The sequence below is a fragment of the Heterocephalus glaber genome, unplaced genomic scaffold, assembly GCF_053883595.1.
Source record: "Heterocephalus glaber isolate CG9 unplaced genomic scaffold, H.glaber_assembly_v1.0 deba00001608, whole genome shotgun sequence".
Taxonomy (NCBI): domain Eukaryota; kingdom Metazoa; phylum Chordata; class Mammalia; order Rodentia; family Bathyergidae; genus Heterocephalus; species Heterocephalus glaber.
The window spans coordinates 17,364,372-17,381,727 of NW_028258379.1; the positions used below are offsets into that span (position 1 = coordinate 17,364,372).

The window sequence follows — 17,356 nt, forward strand, 5'->3', positions numbered from 1 at the left end:
CCAAGATATCTTATGGCCAAAAGTAGATCTCAGTTCTTCCCTAAAATGGCATCCCTAGAAGTCAGCTCTTGCTTCTGTAGCCTGATTTTTACCTCCTTGGTTAGCATCAGAAAATTTCTCTATTAATGATGGTAGATTCAGAATAAAGTTTATCTATTTTAATTACTACCATTCTTATTTCCCAGACTATACCCCAGATCAGCAACATCTCCCTCACCAATCAAGAGAAAGGGCCTAATGCTTACCATCAGAAAGAGACTGGAAACTTCCAGGTCTAGTTCTACCTAAGAGTAAAGAACAAAGAAAGAAGAGGTCGGGCCAGGGATTGCGCCTGCCTCACAAGCGCAAGGTCCTGAGTTCGATCCCCGGTACCAAAAAAAAAAAAAAGAAGAGGTCAACAGAGTTCAAGTCAGAGTTGTCCAGACTTGGTTAAGGATACAGTATACACGGACTCTTATTATGCAATACAGGAACGAACTTAAGGCTTAGAAAAGGTTTTACTTGACTTCAGAAATCTGAGGTGCTATTAAAAAGGGGGGAGGTCAAGAGAAAATAATTAACTGTGGTAAAATATACATAATTCAATTTACCATTTTAATTTTCCTTTTTGGGGGGGCAATACTAACAACTGAACCCAGAGGTGCTCTACCATTGAACTACACCCCCAGCCCTTTTTGTTTTTATTTTGAGACTGAGTGTCACTAAGTTGTCCAGGCTGGTCTCAAACTTGGACTCTCCTGCCTCAGGTTCCCAAGCAAAAGACTACTATACGTACATATCACAGATCAGCTATCTATGCATCCCACGATGAACACATGGGCTGTTTCCATCTTTTGGCTCTTGTGAATAATGCTGCTATAAATGCCAGTTTACAAATATCTGTTCAACTCCTTGCCTTCAATTCTTCTTAGCACATACTTAGAAGTGAAACTGCTGGATTCACATTGTAATTTTATGTTTGTTTTTTTGAGGAACTACCATACTATCTTCCATACTGACCACACCATTTTACAAACCCACCTGCAGTGCACAAGGATTCGGAGCAGCACTGCATACTGGGCAAGGAAGAATTGTGAACTAGGCAAATTTCTTCAGTCTCTGTCATTGGGTTAATGCCAATTTTATTCATTGTAGTCTACAAATCCAATCCAATGCCTGTAAATTTCTCTCATTTGTCCAACTCCTACAATTCAGCCACCAGCTATAATGACAATTTATTATCCTCCAATAATCTTTTTCCCTAGAGTAAATGAAAACTATAGCCTGAGAATTTTTCTGAAAAAAGAAAAAGACTTCCCTATCCCTTTAATCATCACTTTCTACCTCTAAAGAAGCTGCTTAGGGAGTAGGTAGAAGTAGGTTTGGGTAGTTGTGCATAGGAGGAGAAACTATTTCGGTTCTTTAGCTGTTCGCGTCCTTCATGGGTTGACCCACTATGACCAGCAGTCTCTTTGATGGACCACGAGATACCTGCAAGACAGTAAGAACTAAATCAGTAAGTCTTACCCAAATAAATCCTTACATCCAACATCCAACAAACTCTAAAGACTTTTACCAGAGACCCTGGGTCCCTCGGCCAGGTTGGACCAAGGGAAAAGAGACTCATAGAAATTAATCAGCTAGGCATGGTGGCTCATGCCTGTAATCCTATCTACTTAGGAGGCTGAGGAAAGAGGATCAAAAGTTTGAGGCCAGACTGGGCAACTCAGTGAGACCCTAACTCAAACTAAAAAAAAAAATTTTTTTTTTTTTTTTTGCGGTACTGGGGATGGAACTCAGGACTTTGCGCTTGCCAGGCAGGCAGGGTGCCACTGAGCTAAATCCCCAGCCCTAAACTAAAAATGTTTAAAAGGGCTGAGTATGTAGACTTTGGTAGAGTGCTTACTGATTTAGTTCTCCTAGTGGGAGAGCATTTGCCTAGCAGGTGTGAGGCCCAGGGTCCAATTCTTATACCCAGCACTGCAAAAAACAAATCAAAACAAAAATACTAATCAACAGAAAAAGAGGCAAAGGATATGAATAAATGGATCACAGAAAAGAAAACTCAAAAAAAATTTTAATATATGAAAAGATGCTATACTCCTTTTTTGGGGGCGGGGGGGTACCGGAGATTGAACTCGGGACCTTGTGCTTCCGAGGCTGGCGGTGGGACAACTGAGCTAAATCCCCGGCCACTATACTTCATTCTTAGTAACAGTATTACAAGGGCTGGGGATTTAGCTCAGTTGTTCACCTGCCTGCCTCGCAAGTGCAAGGACCTGAGTTTGATTCCCGTACCAAAAAAAAACAAAACAGTATTACAAACTAGAAGTACAATGAGTAGGGCATACAGCTCAGTGATACAACACTTGCCTAGCATGTTCTAGGCCCTGGATCCTCAGCACTAAAAAAGAAAATACAATGGTGTATCACTGGTCCTCTGTAACAGGGCCAAAGAGTGGAAAGGCTGTAGGAAAACAGGAACTTTCCCATGCTACTGATGGGAGTACAAATTTGTACAACTTCTATGGTGGGCAATTTGGCAGTACCTATCTAGTATCAATGAAAATATCCTATGCCAGTAATTCCACTGTAAGAACTGACCTTTCATATACACATATATGGTCAGAATACAAGATCATTGATAAGACCACTGATATAAAAAGGCTGGAAGTCCCAAATTCATCAACATTGGGCTGTTTAATAAAGTACAGTGATCCATACAATGTAATACTATGCAACTAGTTAAAGGAGAATGAGAAAGTTCTTTATATAACGATATGAAAAGATCTCCAAACTATGTTATCACATGAAAAGAATAAGGTATAAAGTATGCTTCTGCTTGTATAAATAGAGACGTAAAAATAAATATTTATTCCTGAGGGCTGGGGATTTAGCTCAGTGGTTCTACCGCCTGCCTCGCATGCACAAGGACCCGTGTTCGATTCCCAGTACCAAAAAAAAATGAATGAATGAATAAATAAATAAATATTCCTATAAGCATTTCCAATGCAAAAAGAATCTTTATGGTTATAAAATCAGCAAGCAACAGTGATTGTTTTTTGAGAGGCAGGAATTAAGAACAGAGAAGATTCATCAGTGTAAAAGGGAAACGTCAATGGAATATGTTACTACCTTTTTCAAAGGTATACATTAATACCTTTCTTATTTTTAAATCATGTTACAGCATATTCTATTTAAAAAAATGTTTTTAATTAAAAATATTTCTTAAAAATCAGATGGACTCTGCAAATGTGTTAAATGGCACTAAATACTGTAACAGCCAAGTAGTAAGGCACAGTGGCTAAGGAAGTTAGTTTTGCCAACCATTATGAGTATTTAAACCAACAGTTTTAAGGTGGGTGTGGTGGCGCATGCCTGTAATCGCAGCACTCAGGAGGCTGAGGCAGGAGGATCACTTTGGGTTCAAGACCAGCTTGAATTACATAGTGAAACCCTGTCTCAAAAAAAAGCCAACAGTTCCAAATATATGACTAACTATTAGAATCACAGGCAGTACTTATTAGAAATTATGTCTTCAGTACAGCTCAATTGTAGAGCACAAGCTTAGCATATGTGAGGCACTGGGTTCAATTCCCAACAACAACAAAATAACACCCCCAAAGGCATACTGAATCATTCTCTGGGGTAAAACCTAGGAATCTGTAATTTTAATAAGCATCCCAATGACTTTTAAATAGCCAGCCAATTGTTGGCTCTAGGACAACAGATACAGATAGCCATATGGGAATTACTGTTGTATTTTTCCAAGAATTTTCTCCTATGGTTAAACTTCCAGATGTGTGCTCATCTGATAATAGTCTAACCTCATACCCTTTCCTGATTGGCATGGAAGAGACAAATAAGGAGAGCCTTCATTAGTGACAAGAACCTTGAATTTCAGTTCCTTCGTAGGGCCTTTTCTACTTACTTCCTACAGGTTCTCCACTCCAGCTGACTCGCTCCAATTCATCATCATCATCATCATCCACAAAGTCTCGAAGGCTATTCACGGCCCGCTTGGATTCCTTTAACTGCAGAGGTATATAAGGCAGGGTACTCAGACAACCGACATTTCCCACCTCTCTTTTGATAACCAAAAAGGTGAACAATTGGAACTTCAAGAGGGCCAAAGTTTCATCCTCTGTAATTGAAAACCAAGTCTACCATATATTTTCCAAGAAAACAATTTGCATTTTAGCTAACACTGCAGTACAACAGCAAAAGTTAGAAGGAATCAAAGCCACTTTTGAGTTCTAAATATATTCCCAGAAATGACTTGATGTGAAAATCTGAATTTATTCACCCTCCAAAATTGAGTCTGTTTCTCATTTATAAAATAGATACAATTAAGGACAACTCTTCAATCTAGATCATCTTTCAAAAATAAATTAGTTGGGTACGTGGTGAATGCCTATACCAGCCACTTGGGAGGTGAGGCAAGAGGACTTATCAAACTCAGAAGTGCAAGATCAACATGGGCAACATAGTAAGATCCAATTTTAATAATAAGAATAACAATAAATTATATCACATGAATAAGACTTGGGATTCTTAAGAAAACTGAAAGGAATGAATTTTTACAATCTTTCTGGCTCTTTCTCCATAGGGTTCCAAGTGCTTTTCTACATGAAGGTTTTTAAAGTTTGGATCCTGAATGTTTCCCAAAGGTCTACGCAGTAAAGAATTGGTCCCCTGGTTGGCACAGTGGAACTTTTGAGTAGGGGGCCACAGTGAGAAGTCCTTTAGTTATTGAGGACATGTCCCTGAAGTGAACTTTGGGATCCCACCCCTTCTATTCCTCTGTCTCTGCTTCCTGGCCATGAGATGAGGGAATCTTGCTCCACCACTTGCTTGGACCATGGTATGCTGCCTCCCCTCAGAACCAAAGCAATGGAACCACCAGGTCATGATCTGGAACCTCCAAAACTATGAGTCAGAACAACCTTTTCTCTCTAAAAGTTGATTATCTCCCCGAGTTTGATCCCTGGTACCAAAAAAAAAAAGTTGATTATCTCAGTATTTCATCAAAGCTATGGAAAGCTGACTAACAAAGATTTTTCTGAAGATCTAACCCCAAACAATTCTGAGTTTAATGAAGACATAGTTAAAATCCAGGTTGCTCAGGATACACGGGATTTTAAAAAAAATTTTTTTGTTTGTTTGTTTTTTTGAGACAGGTTCTTGCTTTGTAGTTCAGGGTGGCCCAGAGCTCACTATGTAGCCCAGGCTGGCCTTGAACTCACAGCAATCCTCCTGCCTCAGCCTCTCGGATTGTTACAGGCATGTGCCACCACTTCCAGCTTACAAGGAGGGAAGGGAAGGAGATTTTAAGAGTGTTATCATAAAGGAGAAGGCAACTTTTCGCAATTATCTGTGGAAACCTACCTGTGAGAGCTCATCATCTTCATCATCAAAGGTAAAAGCCTTGAACATGGAGCTGTTCCAATATTCTTCTTCATCACCCTTTGTCCAATTCATCTGGAGTGAAAGGAAGACAGATACATATCCCTTCCTGGCTCTCTGTCGAAAGAGCTCCAAAAACTTTAGGTTCCTTCTCTACTAACTACCCCAAGAAATCAGAAATGTAGAAAAAAATCCGGTAAAGCAAATACTGAACCTGTTATATAAAATCAGATCCTTGGTTTCCAACTAACCAGATTATATTTTTAATCCTCTAGCTGGCCAAGAACAGTCTTTCTTTCCTAGAATATCAACTTTGCTCAAGGCACTCCCACAGGTATTGTAAGAGATATGAAAGTTTAGATACTGTCCTCTTAACAGAGATGGGGCAGTTAGCATAAGTACTATGTATAAAGGTAACAGAACAAGGCAGGCAAATGTAAGAATTCATCATAAAATCTGCTGAAGACACAAAGATCAATCAAAGCACACACAAAACAGAATTACTGCATTCATGTTTCAACGTGTATCTATCAAGTGCCATCTCTAAAGTACTACGCTAGGGTTTGGGAAAATGAAGTGAGTAAAACTGACAAACCCTTCACTTTCATGTATACCTTTTAAGCGCCTAAAAGAATGAAAGCAAAGCAATTAAAAGAAGCAGAATTATCTTCCCTATATCTCAAAATCATGATTGTTTTATTAAAAACTTGGCCAAAATTTGGAAAATTTGAGAGCATAGCCAAAAATATATAAGGAATTAGTCATAAGACCACAAGTCCCTCATAACCACTTTAAAATGAGATTTCAAAAAAAAAAAATCAAAAAACCCCCATAAAATTAGATTTCACCCTCCAGAACCCAGTTTTTCCCTAGAATTACAAACTAAACTATCAATGCCAGCTGGATTAAAGTGAAAGCTATGGCTTAAGCCAATAACCAAGCACCAAAACCTCCAAGGCACCAAAATAATTTCAAAAGCTACAGTGCCAAATTCTAAAGGATTGACTTGCTTTTCCTTTTTTGCAATAGCACCTTTCTCAGTAAAAGCTTTAGAAACCCTTCTAATAAGAGTCCTGTTGAACTTTTTCATGGCTTTTAACATACTTTACTTTCACTTCCTGTTTTCAACTAAGGGGACCCAGTAGTGGTGAAAACTTTCTGCTAGCTGGTCCCTTTCAACAGCAGACTTCACTGATTTTTTTCTTACTGAATCCAGAAGTAGGTCAAAAATCCTTTTCTGGGCCAAGGATTTAGCTCAGTGGTTCTGCTGCTTGCCTTGCAAGCGCAAGGACCCGAGTTCGATCTCCGGTACCAAAAAAAAAAAATCCTTTTCTGTATTTAATTCTAGGGAGTCAAAATTCAATTAAAAAAAAAAAGTTGGCAGACATAGTTATATTGCCCCTTGTAGTAGCAGAAACATAGCTGCAGTCAAGCAGCCTTGAATTCAAATCCAGTTTTTCTGATTCTGAGCAAACTTGGTAAATTATTTTAGGCTTTGAGAAAAATGACATACTACCTTAGAAGGTTGGAATAAAAGATAAGTACGACTCAGAAAAACCTAAGAAAGTGATGTGTGAAACAGAAAGTAAATACTAAATAATAGTTCCTTTTAGTATCAGTTGTCTTACTGTTATCTTTCTGTCTTGGTTTTCTCCTAAGTTGGCATATCAGATGACCTACCTTACAAGATTGTTATGAGCATTAAAACAGTAAGTGCTTTGCACCTGACAGAAAATTAATGTTCATTAACTTTTGTTAATCATAGTACCTTAGAAAAGGATAGGGGAAAAAAAAGCATTTTAAAGCAACCCTAGCCAGGCATGATGATGCACACCTGTAATCCAAGCAGGAGACTGCTGTGAGTTTGAGGCCAGCCTAGGCTACACAGTGAGCTCAAGGCCAGCGTGAACTACATAGCAAGACCCTGTTTCAAAAAACCAAAATAAAGCAAGCAAGCCTAAATACTTAAAAGTGTCATTTAATACAAAAATTCTGAAGTGGCCACAATGTCAAAAGCATATACAGAACATACATAAATGTTTCTGGCACATGTTCAATTTTATAGGGACTTTGTCATTCATTTGATTCTCAGAACAATCTCATAAGGTAGGCCAGGGAGATTCCTTTCTTATTTGACTGATGAGGAAAATGAGGCACAAAAGAATTAAGTAACAAAGCAACTTTGTTAATCATTCCTATTCCACACTACAAGCCAGGTTTTCTGCCTTGCAAAGTCCTTTTAACAACCTATTTTTCAATTTTGGGAAAACCAGAGCAGGTCTGCACTATGGTAATAGCTATAGATTAGCATAGACTGTGTCTAACAAACCCTATACTCCACCAGAGAATTTCTGGAACCTTTTTTTTTTTTTTTTTTTAACCACGCAATGGCTGACACCAATTTTTACTCGTGGTACCAAAGAGAAGCTAGATTTACGTGATTTAATAGCTCTAGAAGTTACAAAGCAACTAGGTACAATTTTAAAAGTGACCCAAAAAGGTACTTCAACATGATTTATAATTCTTCAGAGATTTGATCTTATCGTTACCTGTACACTGAGAACCCACAGAGGAGGGTAACAGATCCGAGGTGAGAACAGAATGTGACGAAGGAAAACAGAAGGATCACGAAAACAAGGCAAAACAATAAACAACCAAGACACTCCCTGAATCAGGATACTCTAGGAACCAGCTATGAGAAGTCAAACCTGGCTTCAAGGAAAGGTTTGTAAACTGAAACCAGAGAACGTGGGTGAAACAGGACGACTCTACAGGCGAACGTCCACGAAGCCATCGGTTTTCCGCTGTCGCCAGACCCCGGCGGTTACCTGGCAGAGTACAAGCTCATTCTGAAGTAAAGAGAATGGCTTGCAGGCAGGCTCAACCTCGAGCTTACTCCGGTTCCGGCGGGTGGCCAGGGGCAGGATGTAGGAATGCCTCAAGAGGGAGAAAAGATTAGGACGCGGAGAGGATGGACTCAGCCAGATACACGGCCCAAGGGCGACACCCTCACCTCTTCCACACCGAGCCCTGCCTCCCAGAACAGCTACAGCCTCTACAGCCTCTACCGCCGGGCCAGCCTTTCTATCAGGCTGTGCAGCATTGAATAGGGAGCGGAAAAGGACAGTCGCTGGGGACAGGCCTAGAGAAAGTTCGAAGGCGAAGAGCATGCTGGAAGTTGCAGTTCTTTGGCCTCTGCCATCAGGCGCCATCCGATGGGCCTTGGGGCTTTTTGACTACTACCCCCAGAGACCCCAGCGCTCCGTAGAGGTCATTTCCTTTACTTTCCGCGGTTACTCGATGGTCACTTAACAAAACTACAACTCCCATAAAGCTTAGCAAGCCGATTTAGGGCCCAAGGAAACAATGAGACGGGTCTCTTGTGTTTCTAGGATGAGGAATGCTAGTGCGAGGGGCTGAATTTCGAGCCTATTTGGGGATAACCTGAGGGAATCTGAAGGAACTCTAGAACAGTACGAACCCACGCTCCGGCAAGTTGGAACGGAAGTAGCCGGTGGGAGTGGGGAGGAGCCGGAAGTTCGGGCGGGGAAGGGAGGGGGAGGAAAAGCAACCTAGGAGGTGCTGCGGCCGCTTCTAGTAGTTTCCAGGCGCTGCCGGGCGGCTGGGATCAAACGGTTCTGAGGCTGTGACTACGACTGCTTGGGGGCTGGTGGCGGCGAGATAGAAAAGCCGATGGCCAAGTGGGGTGAGGGCGACCCACGCTGGATCGTGGAAGAGCGGGCGGACGCCACCAACGTCAACAACTGGCACTGGTGAGGTCCAACGAGGCAGGCCGCAGGAGCTCCCGACCAGTCTAGGGTTTTGTGCCTTCTACAGCCTGGGTCGGGATAGAGCTGAGGCCCAGAGAACCCTGCCCTGAAATTGAGGGGTGGGTTCTTACTGTGACAGAGGTCCGTAGTCCCAGACCTCTCCATACCCTAGCCACGGTCTCGGTGTTTGGGGAGAGAGGGTCGACGTGGACGGCTGCGTCCTAGAGGAGGAATTTCAGAGACGAGAACAGAGCGCCCTAGGTGCTGCATCAAGCCTGAATGGGAGATGCTTACTACACGTGGCTGGAGGAGTCAGCGAGACCGAAACTCCGTTTGTGTTGGGAAATTGCTATGGAAGTCTTCTGGCCAGGGCGTTGTAATTCCTATTTTGCGGCTTAACGGTGGAATTAAAAGTCAGTCATAAGGGATCGCTGCCTCAGTGCGGCTGGAGAAGGTTTGGAACGTGTTCTGCAGGTGCTCAGAGCTCTGGATGCTAAGGACGCTGCAGCCTCTCACCCGGAACTATTAAGTTGGCGGTGGTGTAACTCGGGTTGCAGGGCTATTGTGGTTTGTTCCTTAAAAATTGCCCACCTTGAAGTCTTCCAAAAGTAATATGTACTTACCCTTGAACTCTTGTGAACTTTGTTCCTACTGTTTACAGTATTTTTACACCCTTACCGCTCCTTTTGCAAGTTTTTGTTTTAATAGCTAATAGTGATTCTTGTCTTATCTCACCCTGTCTCCTCTTAACATACACAGAGTACTTGACCTCCGTTTTGTTAGTTTATAGCACAGTCTGGATCTGACAGGTCAGAACACTCCACTATTTGAGGTCAGAGTTACTGGTTTATTCTTTACTGGGTTTTTTAGCTAAACATTGTGCCCTATGGTCTAGTCTGCTCTTCACCTCAGAAGCATGTGCAGTTTTTCTCTTGGTCAACTGGGGGTGCCATATTAAAGCATCAAATATCATCATGCTAAGAATGGAAAGCATAACTTTCCGTTTAGTTTGTTGCATTCTGTACAGCACTTGTTAACAAAATATAATACTTTGTCTTCCCAAAACAGAGTGACATGTTTGTGGATATAATGGAATAGAACCAGAGTTTTTGCATTCTTTTTTTGGTACCAGGGATCGAACTCGGAACCTTGCGCTTGCAAGGCAAGCGGCGGAACCACTGAGCTAAATCCCCAGCCAGGTTTTTGCAGTCTTTTCAAACTATCAGGCCTGCTTTAGCCTTGCATTCTCTTGCATAGAGCAGCATATCCTCCAGTCTACTGCTGGTCCATAGCTTTGTTTCTGTTTTGCAGGACAGAGAGGGATGCGTCAAATTGGTCCACGGAAAAGCTGAAAACACTTTTCCTGGCAGTGCAGGTGCAAAACGAGGAAGGCAAATGTGAAGTGACAGAAGTTAGTAAGCTTGATGGAGAGGCATCCATTAACAATCGAAAAGGCAAACTCATCTTCTTTTACGAATGGAGCATCAAACTAAACTGGACAGGTAAGTATTAGCGGAGCAGTCAGGGAAGAGGTAAACTACATCTCCACTGACCTGTTGAGCTGGAGAGAACAGCTTCTGAGGAGTCAAAAACTCTTGAAGGGAGAAGACAGTGGGTGCTTTGAAGACTTTGGAATGAAGCAGTATTTATTAGGTGCTGAAATTTCTCTGCCACTGTGGAACACTAAGTAGAGTTTCTATCTCTAGGTCTTATGTGTCCCCATTAGTGAGGTGGCTTGGCACTCTGCATCTTGGGGCTTTGGTCTTTGTTGAGGCACATAAGGCAAAATTTCCTTGGGCTAGTTACATATGCCTTGTAAATGACCTAAAGGGAGCAGGGAGATTTTTCTAGTCTTGTTCATTTTCTAAGATACCTCCAGTGTGAATATGACCAGTTGGATTGCTATTTTAACGAAGCTTATGTGTGACTGATTTGGGGCTTTCATACCTGTCTTCTGACTTAATGTCTCTTTGATGATGTTACATAAAAAGTATACATAAGTAAATGATAAGAAATACATAAAAAAGACCTGAAGTTTTCTTGTGATATTGGGCCTCAGCAGGGTGGTAGCCTAATGGCTGTTGTGAAATGCTGGAAAGCCATCTGAAATCTAAAGGAATGTTACATCACCAGCTCTTTATGTCTGTTGTTCACTGCCTGGTAAACAGGTCGTTGGGAAGTAGCTGTTTGAGATTGTGTGTTTTCCTAAGCAGTTCGGTTCTGCTGAGTGTTGTTTTCTGTCTTCACCTAGTGTTTCTCATGGATGAAATCACCTAGAAGAAAAATGAAATTCTTATGATCAAATTGTTTCCTAATATATCAGTCACATTGGAATAAATTCATTCTAGTGCCCAATCTGTATAGCTCTCAGTTCCACACTGTAATAAACCAATTGGTCTCCAGTAATTAGGTGAAGAAAAGACATTGGTGTGGCAGGGGGATTGATTGCACCTGACTTGTAGCAGTCCCTCAGACTAAAGAAGGTTAGTTCAGCCCTGCAAAATAAGCTTAAATGGAGTAGTATTCTGGTAGGAGCTTATAGCAGAAACTTCCTGCAAAGGAGGAGACTAATAACTTTGCATTGCTTTTGACAGGTACCTCTAAGTCAGGAGTACAGTACAAGGGACATGTGGAGATCCCCAATTTGTCTGATGAAAACAGTGTGGATGAAGTGGAGGTTTGTGCTTCCTAATTCCTCATCTGAGTCCTCCCTAGCCTCTAATTCTCAGATGGGGAAAATGACCTGTCACTTAAAATTAATAGCCCAGGCTTGGTCCAAGCATTCAGAACCCCAGTCTGCAAAAGATCTTGGTATATGGTACCATTGGAAGCTTCAGAGCAAGTGCCCTTTCTTTCTTTCTGTCTTTGTTTTTATTTTAGCTAGTGAAATGGGTTCTAACATTAGCCATGTTTGCCTCAGCAGAGAAGACTCAAGACGGAACATGTATGGGGATTGGGGGAATACTCCCAACTCTACTATTTCCTTTGGAAATGTCAGCAGATACCTCATTGATCATCACCCACATTCTAGGATGTGGGTGTCCCTCAATTTTTTTACCACCTGTTTCTTATCTTTCACTCAGATTAGTGTGAGCCTTGCCAAAGATGAGCCTGACACAAATCTCGTGGCCTTAATGAAGGAAGAAGGGATGAAACTTCTAAGAGAAGCAGTGGGAATTTACATCAGCACCCTCAAAACAGGTATCCTTTGAGTAGTTACAAATGCCTTAAGAATGCAGTCTTCTGTTTGCCAGACTGTGAGTAAGGGGCTTGAGTGTCCTTTGTTGGGCAAATGGGTGAAAATTGCGGGGGGCGGGGTTATTTCGTGTCCAAGTCAGTCTGTAAACTGAGAAGGGAAAGATCTAGAGCTGCATTGTGTAATATGTTGGTTCTTAAGATCTTAAAATGTGGCTAGCCCAAATTGAGATGTGCTGGGAGCATAAAATACATAAAATACTGTGTTTTGAAGGCTTGGTACAAAAAAAAGATAACATCACGATAATCTTTTAATACTAATAACATGTTGAAATAATAGTTGGATACATTAGGTTAAATTAGTTTCATTAATTTTTAAAATTAATTAGTAAAATTAATTTCACCTGTTTAATTTTTTTTTTTTAATGAAGCTACTAGAAAATTTTAAATTACATAGAAGGCCCACATTGTATTTCTTTTTTTTTTTTGGTACCGGAGATCGAACTCGGGTCCTTGTGCTTGCGCAGCAGGCAGTGAAACCACTGGGCTAAATCCCCAGGTCACATTGTATTTCCGTTGGACAGCACTGACCTAAAGACTTGGCTTCCCCCTTGAGTCAGTCCCGGACTACCTTTGATATGTATTCTTCAGGAATATTTAGATGGTTAGAATAGTGGTCAGCTCAGCTCTCCCCTAGAGTCTCATTTGTGTCCCTTTGTTCTGGTATTGGTGTTGGAGTACATATGATGACCATCAAAGGGAACCATCCTAGAAAGTGATTAACTCTTTTAGTGGGAATCATTGTCTCCAGTGTTATGGCTCATTATGGTCATTCTACAGAGGTAAGGCAGAGCAGAGGAAAGCAACTAAATATGCATCTATAAGTGCTGGATTTGTTACCCACTTTTGAAATCACAGAAGTGCCATTCTATTCACTGACTACTTTTGGTAGTAGACCGTAAATGCATTTAACAAATTGTAATGCTTGCAACTGGGTCAGGGTTTTAAGCTTTTAAAGATAACCCCAGTGAATGTACTATATTCTGTAGCATACACTCAGACACTTCTCTGGTATAGACCAATGGTAAATTTGTAAAATAGACCATTTCTTTTCTGGTCACCACTTCATTCTGCATTAAGACAGCTGTATTTGTTAAGCTGTAATGAAACCTCCGTCTCAACTGCCAAGAAATAACTTCCCCAAACTGGGATTTTGTGTTTTCAGAGTTCACCCAGGGCATGATCTTGCCGACAATGAATGGAGAGTCAGTAGACCCACCAGGGCAGCCAGCACTGAAAACTGAGGAGCGCAAGGTAAACAGTATTCCAGGTGATGGAGAGGAGGCTGTCTACAGAGGGAGTTCAGAGATTGCCTCCTTGTTTTACATCAGCTTTCTCTGACCTTGAAGCCAGTGCACCCTGTGTCTACCCCTCCTTAACCAGGTTTTTATTCATTTTAGTAGAACCCTAGCACAGCACAAGAAGGTCTTTGCTTGTATATGTTTTCAGTTATTCTTTCAAACTTTGATGTTGATATTTCATACTTTGACATTAAAGGTCTCATCAAGGTGTGTCAAAGGGTTACATCACAACTTTACTCATCAAGAAATAGGTCTGTCTCATATAGTGATAAAGAATTCATGTGGTTCAAGTTCAGTACTTGGTTAGGAGCCCTGACACCCTTTTGTCAGCACAATGAAGAATACTCTAGAGTTAGGGAATTCTGGAAAATTGCTTCCAGGCACGGCGCCCCCACCTCCCCACCCAGTGGATATTGAACCTAGAGCCTTTGTATTGAGCTATGTCCCCAGCCCACTTTTAAATTTTTTTTTTTTTTTAAATTTTGATATAGGATCTTGCTAAGTTCCCAAGGCTGGGCTCCAGCTAGGTGATCTTCCTTCCTCAGCCTTCCAGAGTGGTGGGATTACAGGTGTGCATCACCATGCCTGGCTCCTTCCAGGTTTTTTTTTTCGGTCTTTTTTAGGGGTATGGGTGAGGACAGTGTGGGGGATGAGACCCAGATCGTTGCATATGGTAGGCAGATGCTATACTACTGAGCTACACCCCTGGCTCCTGCTTTCAGCTTATCTTTTGGTCTTCCTATGTAGTTGAGGCTAGCCTCAAACTCGAGGCCACCCTTCTGCCCCAGCATCTCAGTGCTGGGATTACAGGTGTGTGGCACCACACAAGGCCTTGCTTCCAGCTAGTTAAGCATAGAAGTTCTATTGAGAGTTAATCCTGAGCTCTTCAGAAGTACCTAATGATTGGCTTTTCCTATGGCTGGTGGGTTTTGAATGAGTACCAGAGTCTTCCTCTTAGAGTGATTGTTTTCAGTAGGAACTGAGGATATTTCTGGAACAGTTCTCTCATGACTGAAACATCTGCACTCACAAATTCCCTTCAACCCCCCTCAGTAATAGCTTTGGAGGTGAAATTTGTGAGATTGCATGGAAAGTCTGTCCCTGAGATTTCACTGTCACTCTAAATTGACCCTTTTCATTAAACCTTTCACAGACTAAGTCTGCTCCTTCAAAAACCCAGGCCAAACCTGTTGGTGTCAAAATCCCCACTTGTAAGATCACCCTTAGAGAAACCTTCTTGACATCACCAGAGGAGCTGTACAGAGTGTTTACCACTCAAGAGGTAAGTGTGACCTTCTGTCATTCTAGTGACTTGGGTTGTGGGTCTAACCCCTCAGAAGGCAGGGGAGGCAACAGTGACTGGATCCGTGAGGCTTCTCTCACACAAGTAGAGGCAAAAGAAAAATACCTGCTGGGCAAGTACTCATTGAAGTGAATTTCACCCCCCTTTCTGTTTGTGTAGTTTTAGGTCACATAAATGAGAACCACTGACTGAATCCTTTGTTTTTGGTTTGGTTTGATTTTGAGGTTGTTGTTGTGTTATTGTGTTTTTGTTTTTTTTTTGTTTTGTTTTGTTTTGTGGTACTGGGGATTGAACCAAGGGCCTTTGCATTGACCCTATACTCTGGCCTTTTTAAATTTTGAGACAGGGTCTAGCTAAGTTGTTTCTGCTGGCCTCTTAACTTTTAGATCCTCCTGCATTGGCGTCCCAGAGTGCTGCCATTACAACTGGAGGTCAGCATGCTTGACTTGAATCCTTGTTAGAAAAATGAATGGCCCAAAGTAATGGCATCATGAATTTAGAAAGAATTACTAAAAGCAAAGCCTAGTCTGTAGTGGAACAGAAGACAGGGAAACCCAGAGCCTGTTCATTGGGCAGAATGGCATCTTTGGAAATGAGAGTTAAGGCCGGCAGGTTTCAGCTCTCCCTCCATCCCATTGAAATCTGTGCATCTTCTCCCCACCCCACATTTCCAGCTGGTTCAGGCCTTTACCCACGCTCCTGCGATGTTAGAAGCAGACAAAGGTGGGAAGTTTCACATGGTAGATGGCAACGTCTCTGGGGAATTTACCGATCTGGTGAGTACTTGGGGGCTCCAGTCTAAGATTATAGCCTCTGTCTGGTCAGATGTGTGACTTCTGTCCTTTTTTCGGCTCAGTGGCTAAAATTTAAGACTTAATTCCATTGGTCAATAAAACCATTTTGTTTTGGGGCCGGGAGATTTAGATCAGTGGCACCTCGCCTGCCTGGCAAGTGCAAGGTCCTGAGTTCGATCCCCGGTACAAAACAAAACAAAAAAAACTCAAAAAGTTTCATTTTTCAAAAGAATGCTGCAATTTGAATTGTCCCTATTTTTTTTTTTTTTGGTACCGGGGATTGAACTCAGGTCCTTGTGCTTGCACAGCAGGCGGCGAAACCACTGAACTAAATCCCAGGCCCCAATTTGAATTGTCTTGCAAGTAATACAGTCTCACAGATGATAGACCATACAAAGGCAGATGACCAACACTAGCTAGGATTGGGTGTGTTACAGTCTACTGTAGATTGAGCTCTTTGATTATTTTAGGTCCCAGAGAAACATATTGTGATGAAGTGGAGGTTTAAATCTTGGCCAGAGGGTAAGTAAGCATGTTTGTTTATTATCATTGTTCCCAGAATGTCTTTTCTGCCTAGTTGTAAACCTACATGGAAACCCTGTAAACCTACATGGAAACCCTGGATCTGAACCACCATCCCTTCCACCTTCTCCGAACAGGGCACTTCGCCACCATCACATTGACCTTCATTGACAAGAATGGAGAGACTGAGCTGTGCATGGAAGGCCGAGGCATCCCTGCAACTGAGGAAGAGCGGACGCGGCAGGGCTGGCAGCGGTACTACTTTGAGGGCATCAAACAGACTTTTGGCTATGGCGCACGCTTGTTTTAGGGCTGGCAGCGGGGGGCTCCAGCCTACAACACTTCTGACTGGGGCTAGTGACTCAAAGGATTGCACCATCCCAACTGCTAACTTGGGGCCGGGGCCCCTCCCTCCACATATACCTTGGGTTTGTGCATGTTTTCTGCTGGGTGGGATCAGAGGGTGATTTCTCTTTTCTGTGTACATATGCTAAATAAACATAATTTTAAAAACATACACATCTGGAAGCTGTGTTCATTGGGTGGCTGGTACTGAATTCCCCTGAAGGTTTTGAATTTTAAAGAGGGGCAGGTGCTTGAAGGCCTAGGCTCTATTCTGGGTGATAGTAGGTAATTAAGAGGCACAGAGGAAACCTGCTTCTCACTACTGGGCATCCTTGAGGTATTCCAACTTGATCCTGCAAACTGGCAAAAAGCTGCCCTTTTACCACCACAACTAAGGGATCCACTGTTGTGAAGGTGGTGCCCTGGGCTCTCCACTCTCCATGTCCTCTTGGCTCCTTGCAAAGAGTTGACCACCAGGAGCTGGTTTGAGATGTAGAAAAAGGGACACTGCCGTCCTGTGGCAGCTTCTACTGGAGCACTTGTATACCACACATGAAACAGTTTCCTCCCATCAGCTCATTTAATCCCCGTAAAGCCCAGTGAAATAGGTACTATCATTTATTTCACGAAAACTTAAACCTTGGGTTTCCCTATACACATCCTGTAGGTAAGCCTCATAAA

The 17,356-nt window shown here is 42.1% G+C and overlaps 2 protein-coding genes across 5 annotated transcripts in view; one reads left to right on the forward strand and one right to left on the reverse strand.

Moving 5' to 3' along the window:
* Vipas39 (VPS33B interacting protein, apical-basolateral polarity regulator, spe-39 homolog) overlaps positions 1-8,678 on the reverse strand; it is a 29,614-nt gene extending 20,936 nt beyond the window's left edge. Inside the window, exons 1-5 of one of the 3 annotated variants that reach the window (XM_087195125.1) lie at positions 8,214-8,678; positions 5,368-5,460; positions 3,911-4,013; positions 1,324-1,470; positions 246-284 (exon numbers count right to left, since the gene is read on the reverse strand). In XM_087195125.1, coding sequence (XP_087051251.1) covers positions 246-284; positions 1,324-1,470; positions 3,911-4,013; positions 5,368-5,460; positions 8,214-8,597 — 766 coding nt within the window. In that variant the 5' untranslated portion in view covers positions 8,598-8,678. Of the gene's footprint in view, positions 1-245; positions 285-1,323; positions 1,471-3,910; positions 4,014-5,367; positions 5,461-7,934 lie in introns of all 3 variants that reach the window. The other 2 variants (XM_004837125.4, XM_021245781.2) reach the window with 2 other exon arrangements.
* Positions 8,679-8,861: 183 nt separating this feature from the next.
* On the forward strand, positions 8,862-16,845 carry Ahsa1 (activator of HSP90 ATPase activity 1). Of its 2 annotated transcripts, XM_004837123.3 has the most exons (9): positions 8,862-9,158; positions 10,467-10,657; positions 11,750-11,832; positions 12,239-12,356; positions 13,576-13,664; positions 14,865-14,993; positions 15,689-15,790; positions 16,279-16,330; positions 16,468-16,845. In XM_004837123.3, exons 1-9 carry the CDS (start codon positions 9,079-9,081, stop codon positions 16,638-16,640), a joined length of 1,017 nt encoding a protein of 338 aa, XP_004837180.1. In that variant the 5' UTR covers positions 8,862-9,078; the 3' UTR covers positions 16,641-16,845. The 2 variants fall into 2 exon arrangements, with proteins under 2 accessions (XP_004837180.1, XP_087051259.1); XM_087195133.1 differs by lacking the exon at positions 11,750-11,832 and having other exon boundaries at positions 8,911-9,158.
* Positions 16,846-17,356: the final 511 nt, after the last annotated feature.

What these genes read in the sequence shown, in the direction of transcription:
- Ahsa1 (XM_004837123.3), top strand. Translation starts at nt 9,079, where the DNA reads ATGGCCAAGTGGGGTGAGGGCGACCCACGCTGGATCGTGGAAGAGCGG. An exon ending in ACAGTGTGGATGAAGTGGAG is followed by an intron (nt 11,833 to 12,238) that starts GTTTGTGCTTCC and finishes TCTTTCACTCAG; the next exon opens with ATTAGTGTGAGCCTTGCCAA. An exon ending in GTTTAAATCTTGGCCAGAGG is followed by an intron (nt 16,331 to 16,467) that starts GTAAGTAAGCAT and finishes TTCTCCGAACAG; the next exon opens with GGCACTTCGCCACCATCACA.